The sequence below is a fragment of the Puma concolor genome, chromosome C1, assembly GCF_028749965.1.
Source record: "Puma concolor isolate L17-30 chromosome C1, mPumCon1.1.hap2, whole genome shotgun sequence".
Taxonomy (NCBI): domain Eukaryota; kingdom Metazoa; phylum Chordata; class Mammalia; order Carnivora; family Felidae; genus Puma; species Puma concolor.
Window position 1 is genome coordinate 20,800,482 of NC_141674.1, and position 6,640 is coordinate 20,807,121.

Genomic DNA, 6,640 nt, shown 5'->3' on the forward strand with positions numbered 1-6,640 from the left:
AGGACCGAGAGGATTCCGAAGCATGTGCTTCAGACTCAGCAGTTTTAGACCAGGAAGGACCTCAGAGATCATAATATCTGAGTCCCCTTATTTTAAAAGCAAGGAAGCTAAGACTCAGAGAGGGCAAGTAAGCTGCCGGAGGCGCCCCCACCCTGTTGCTGGGCCGGGACTCAGCTTTTTGTCTCTCTGAAGGCCATTGCCAAGGAGGGGTCTAAAAGTGCATTAGCATCTCCTGACTTGCTGCCATTAATGAATTCAGGTTTGTGTTCATCATTCTGCCTCACACGTTGTAGACAGGATGATCGTGGTCCATGATGGCTAACAAGGGCCAGGATGGGTGAAAGGAGACAGGGGCAAGGAGGTGGTGACAGGGAGGGAGAAGGAGTCCATGGATACTTTGGGGGGGGGGGCTCCTAGTTTGTGCACTGTGGGCTCCAAGGAGGTAGGAACTGGGTCTCTTTCACCACAGTGTTCTCAGCAGCTGGCACAGTGCCTGATACAGACTGAGTGCCCAGGAAATGCCCGCAGAATGAAAGCAAGGAGTTATCCTGCACAGACCCATGGGATCTTGTGGTAAGAAGAGTGTCCCCTTAGAGATGGGTAATTTTCAGTGTCACTCAGCCTGAGAAGTGCTGAGGCCTCAAATCTGAAATCCTGGGGGCAGAGCTGTCTCTCTCTGGCCTTGACGCTTTCAAGGCAATAAGATGCCAAGGGAATAATTGCGTGTGTGTGTGTGTGTGTGTATGTGTGTGTGTGTGTGTGTGTGTGTGTGTTTGTGTGTATGCTCCTGGGGGCAGGGCGCCAACACTTGGGAGAAAGGAAGAACAGGGTCTGTGAGTTCCAGAAAGTAAACCCTGACCCCAAAGTCACATGATCTAGTTCCTGGTTGTTATTTGGCTATTTCCTCTCTGCTTTCTGCTCTAATCTTGCAAAGGAGGAAACTGAGTCGCACGACGTGACGGAACTCGTGTTAGGTCTGTAGGACTCCAGAGGGAATTCCTAGCTACTATGCTCCACTGCCTTATGTGAAAACCCCAGCTTCATCTATGCTGGAAAATGCTGAGTAAAAGGTTAGGGGCCTGTGTTTACTCAGACCACAGTGTTAAAAGGGGGTCAGGCCCCTCATCCCCAGGCCTCCATGGGAGTGACAGTGAGTATTATCAAGGGTCCCCAAGGGAAAGAACAAGAGGTCCAGTCATCCTCCCCATGAGATCTGGTGAGGGTGATGGGACAGACAGGCAGATGGAAGGACTGACCTCAGGTTCAATCCTACCCACATCTATTAGCACCTATACGAGGCCTGTCCCAGGCACTGGGGAGAAGAGACAAATTAGAGACAGCACTCTCCCCGAAAGTGTTGAGGGACACACATTCATGTCTCTGGGATATCAACCTTATAGACAAACTGGGGTGCAGGCTTCAGTAGAGTGTGATGCTTGAGACCCCGCCTTCCTCTGTAGGCAGAAGTCCGCTGTCTACCCGTCTGTGGACGGCCCCAGCCGAGGCGGGACTCTGCAGAGGTCCTATGGTAAGTATCAGGGGACCCAGCCCAGCTTTCGCTCTGGGACACAAACCACGGAGAGTGTGTGTGGAGCAGCTGGTGCCTCTACTACCTGTGTGCCTTTTCCACGAGCAGTGCTTCTCGGGGCCTGGGGCAAGCCAGCTGGGGCAGACAATTGCCATCTGCCCAGATGGCGTTAGATCTGGGGGCAGGAGCAGACAGGAGGGGACCTCTTCCCCGCCCACCCACACACATTGCTAATTGAAGACGAGTTTCTGGGTTATAAGTGGGGCGAGCTGGGGGAGGCCTGAGGACAGCTTACATGGCCCTTTTGTGACAAGATGTCGTGGTTCGCACGTGACAGCTTCCCAGGGATGCGGACCTCCCAGGGAGGCCAGTCTGGCATGGCAGCTGGTGTGCCCACTCATAAACCAGAACCAGGGCTGGGACCCTTCTGTCCTCACTGCCACTTCATTTCGAGGGCCTCTTTGGCCTCCCCCTACCCGGGTCCAGGCACCCAGGTTCCCCTGGACAGGACTCGCTAACTTCAGATCTCCCCCCTAGGTCTGGTCTGGCCTTCCTTTCCCACCCGGAGGGTGTAAAGCCTCCGTATGCCAACTGTCCACTTTATCCCACTTTATCTTGGAGGGAAGGAGACCTTGCCGAGGTCCCTCGAAAAGCTGCTGTCACACACTTCCCCAAGGCAAAGGTCTGGCCTATATTCTCCACCTAGCACTTCTTCAGAGAATGGAGATCCAGCTTCTCCGTCTCTGCCTCGTCAGAAAAGTAGCTGGAAGCTTCTCCCACTGAGAACAGACTGAGCTCTGCCTCCCCAGGCACCCTGTGAAATTGAGCCTGAGTGTTCACGCTGTGGCAGGAGGCTCTGCTGGGAAGGAATCCCAGAGGAGGGGATGTCTGAGCTGGGTTACGAGCTTCAGAAGGACATTCTAGGCAGAGAGAACAGCATGTGCTGAGGCCCAGAGACAAAGCCACCTGGTGGTGTTCCGGGAGCTGCGGTTGGCTTGAGGGGAGAAAGGGGTTTGGAGGTGTGTGGATGAGGCAAATTGGAGCCAGATCTTGTTGGGAGACTCACAGAACGACAGAGTGTTTTCTGACAGGATTTTATTCTGCTTTTTCCACTTAGGTCATTGATGAGCGTGACAGAAAGCTCTCGACTACAATTGGAAGGAAGGGTTTCCTGGGAGCCTCCGCCTACTCCTCCTCCTCCACTTCCTCCTCCTTCTCCCGGCTGTTTTCAAGGTGTCTGTGGATAGTGTAGCCCAGAAAGGCACCAATCTTGCCCATGAGGGCACTGCCACCACTAGCCCCTGTAAAGCAAATATAGTCAGGTCACTTGGGGCCCAGGCACGAGGCCTGGGAATCCAAAGGTCTGGAAACCATTACAGAGGCCCCGAGAGGGGACAGGAGTTCTGCAAAGTGAATCCTATTTCCCCCTTGACTTGCCGTCTCAAATCAGAGACGTGTTCCATAGAAGAAAAATACACAGGGGTGCCTGGGTGGCTCAGTCGGTTAAGCATCCACTCCTGGCTCAGGCCACGATCTCACGGTTCGTGAGTTCGAGCCCTCATTGGGCTCTCTGCTGTCAGTGCAGAGCCGGCTTCAGATCCTCTGCCTCCCTCTCTCTCCGCCCCTCCCCTGCTCATGCTGTATCCCAAAAATAAATAAAAACGTTTAAAAACTAAAAATTAAAAAAAAAGAAAGAAAAATACGCAGGTAACAGCTCATCTTTTCACGTCTGTGGTGAACACACAGTGTTATTAATAATGCTAATAACAGCCGCCTTTGTGGAGACCTCCCTGTGGGGGCTGGGGGTTCACAAGTAAGAGATTTCATCGTGGTCACAACCCTGTGATGTGCATGAGTGCGAGAGTCTTACTGCACCTGACTGTTCCTAGCCTTGCCCCCACCCTACCTCCCACTGTTGGGGTGTGGCTTCCCTTCTGCCCCCTCTGAGAAGGGCTCTATTCTTCTGGGCTGGTTCTCTGAGCTTTTGTCATCCAGAATTGAGAGCATATGGAAGGTTCAGGAAGGCAGAGGGGAGTCTGTCAGGGGCAACTTTTCTCCAAGAGTTTGAGGCCTCGGAGAGAGAGAGAGAGAGAGAGAGAGAGAGAGAGAGAGAGAGATGGAAGGAAGCAATGAAAAAGAAAGGAGTGGAGGAGAGAAAGAGAGAAGTAAATGCACATGTTTTTTAATTAAAAAAATTTTTTGATGATCTCTATACCCAACGTGGGCCTCAAACTCCCGACCCGAGATCAAGAGTCTCATGATCCCTTGACTGAGCCAGCCAGGCACCCCAATGCACATTCTTTTAGAAGGGTCATTCTGAACTGTAGCTTTTCCTTTCATGGTGTTCAGGAAATACAATTCAAGACCAGGGTTGGTATGAGATTGAATTGAGTGGGTCACTCCACCTTTCTTTCCTCTTTTCTTTTTTTTTTTTTTTTAATGTTTATTTATTTTTAAAAGAGAGAGATTGAGCATGAGCAGGAGAGGAGCAGAGAGAGAGGGAGACACAGAACCTGAAGCAGGCTCCAGGCTCCGAGCTGTCAGGACAGAGCCCCACAGGGGCGGCTGGAACCAACTAATGGTCAGATGGTGACCTGAGCCGAAGCCCCACACTTAACCGACGTAACCACCCAGGCACCCCTAAGATTTATTTTATTTTTAGGTAATCTCTACACCCAGTGTGGGGCTGGAACTCACAACCCCGGATCAAGAGATGCATATCCACCGACTGCGCCCGGCCAGGCAGCCCCTCTCTGCCACCTCTCTTTGCCACTCTGGCTCTCTGAGTTTGAGCAGATTCGTAAAACGTTACACTGAGGATGGTCATCCCTGTTAACAGATGAGGAAACTGAGGCTTGTTGTGATCTGGCCAAAGCATCAGTGAGGCACCCCGCTTTGGTGGCGAAGAGCGAGGAGTCCGAGTAGGTTCGAATCCTGGCTTTGGTGCCAACTGACGGGGAGCATTTGAGTAAATTACGTAATCCCTCGTTGCCTCGGTTTCCCCACTGCATAACGGAGATGGTAAGGACACCCGGCTCATAGAGTCACCTGGCCCTGGCATCCCCGCCCGCGGGCCCGGTCGCCCACTCACCGAGGCTCTGCAGCACGGCCACCAGCCCCCCGGCGGGCACACCGCCCCCGTTCGCCACCGCGGAGCAGCTCATCAACCAGGCGGCCACAGAGTTGGCGGCGATGCCCGTGCTCGTGAAGCCCAGAACGGGCAGCCCCGCGGCCAGGAGCCCTGGAGGAAGGCGAGGCGGTGAGGGAGCGCCCGCAGCAGGGGCCCCCACCTTCCGGAGCTTTCCGCCCTCTGGACCCACCTCCTCCGACAGCCATGTAGGTCAGGGCGCCCCAGACCCCGGAGCCGCCGTCCTCCGAGCGCTCTTCTTTTGTCTGTCTTCTTTTGCCTATCGGGAGGGGACAGAGTGGAACGGGGAGCAGGGTTCCCTGTACTGTGCCTGGTGCTCAACACCACCCCATCCTTCCATTTCGGGGAGCCTCGCCGAAGGGAAGAGACTTCATCCAAGGCGCGGTGCCTGGCACATAAGTGGCACTGAGCACACTTGGGTGGAATGGAGGAATTGATACGTAAGGAGTCGAACCTGGGACTCTGGCTACAGTGACCTGGAGCTGTCCACTGTCATAGCCCTTCTCGTCCCGGAGCCAGGGTTCCTGAAAGTCTACGCCGGGCTTCCGAAACTCTCGGTGTGTTTATCTCACAGCCCTCCCTTGCGCCAGGATGCTTACCTGCCTCCACCCCGCCGCAGGCGAAGAGTAGCAGGTGGCACAAGAAGAGCGATACCGCCTTCCGCCGCATGATGGCGCCGCGCGCAGGCTTTGTCACTGGCCCAGAGAAGGGGGTGGGGAGATGAGTCTCCAGAGTCCTTTTGGACCCGCGTGGTTGTTTTCCCTTTCTATTCGTGGAGGAGTCCATAAAAAGCAGCAAGGTGCTCTGGACTGAGCCCAGGACCCCCTTGAGGAGCCGCGGGCTTTCGGTTTCCTCGTGCCAACAACAGTCACGCAGCAAATAGTTGCCGCCTAGACAAGCACTCAAGACTGTCGAGTTCAAACCTCATGCTCTTTCCATCGTAGCACGGAATAGGAAAAGGCGTATGCCCCCAAACTCACCTCCAATGTGATCTTTGTCCGTTCAGTGCCTTTTCCTTGAATTAAAAACAACCTCCCATATATTGAGGACTTCCCACTTTATGGCCCGAGGTCAATTATACCCGTAAGAATCCCTTGAAATACATGCCATTGTTCTCAACCATGTGTTATAGATAAGGAAGTTGAAACCGGGTGAAGTCAAGTAACATTCCTAAGTCTGACCAGCTAGGAAGTGGCAGTCAGGATTCAAACCCACACTTGACTAATGTCCAAACCCACACTTTTTAAAAATGTTTATTTTTGAGAAAAAGGGGAGGGAAGGGGCAGACAGAGGGAGACAGGATGGCAAGCAGGCTCTGCGTTGACAGCCGAGAGCCTAATGCGGGGCTCGAACTCACTAACCTGAGCCGAAGTCTGAGTTTAACCGACTGAGCCACCCAAGTGCCCCCCCCAAACCCACGCTTTTAACAACCACGCCAGATACCTTCATCTGCCCTCAAAGATAAACTCACTGTCACATTAGATCCTGCGCTAAAGGGCTTTCAGACACAGTCCAGTCCTTTGGGCAGGCAAGGTAGCTTGATCTCCATTTTACAGATGACAAGCTAAAGCCCAAAGAAGTGAAGTGCCAGGGTTAAGGCCGTAGACTGCTGCCTTGGTGCCTATAACCTGAGTCTGGGGTTTGGCACCCCAACCCACCTCCTCAGACCAGTCTTAGCCCAGGGCACTACAAGGGACCCAGGGGTATAGCCTCCCTGAAGAATGGGTATCGTGGCTCTCGGGGCATAAGGCTCACAGGCAGAAAGCCTGGCAGAGGTTTGGCAGCTGACATCCATACTTCCTGGCTTTCGGGTTTACCTTGGAGGAGGGGAGAGGAGGAATCTTCCTTCCCGGAGCCTGATGGTAGATGGGAACAGCAGTGAGGTTATAGCTCTGGGGCTGAAGGCTGGCTTTTTATAATCACATTTGGACTGCCTCCTCTCCTCCCCAGGCAACCAACCAATC

The 6,640-nt window shown here is 53.6% G+C and overlaps 1 protein-coding gene across 2 annotated transcripts; it reads right to left on the reverse strand.

The window, feature by feature from the left end:
* Positions 1–2,606: 2,606 nt before the first annotated feature.
* IFI6 (interferon alpha inducible protein 6) lies at positions 2,607–6,640 on the reverse strand. Of its 2 annotated transcripts, XM_086716172.1 has the most exons (6): positions 6,494–6,606; positions 6,148–6,240; positions 5,276–5,371; positions 4,849–4,935; positions 4,620–4,769; positions 2,607–2,829 (listed from the first exon to the last, which is right to left on the reverse strand). In XM_086716172.1, coding segments are annotated over exons 2-6 (450 nt in total). In that variant the 5' UTR covers positions 6,149–6,240; positions 6,494–6,606; the 3' UTR covers positions 2,607–2,713. The 2 variants fall into 2 exon arrangements, with proteins under 2 accessions (XP_086572298.1, XP_025768071.1); XM_025912286.2 differs by lacking the exon at positions 6,148–6,240 and having other exon boundaries at positions 6,494–6,640.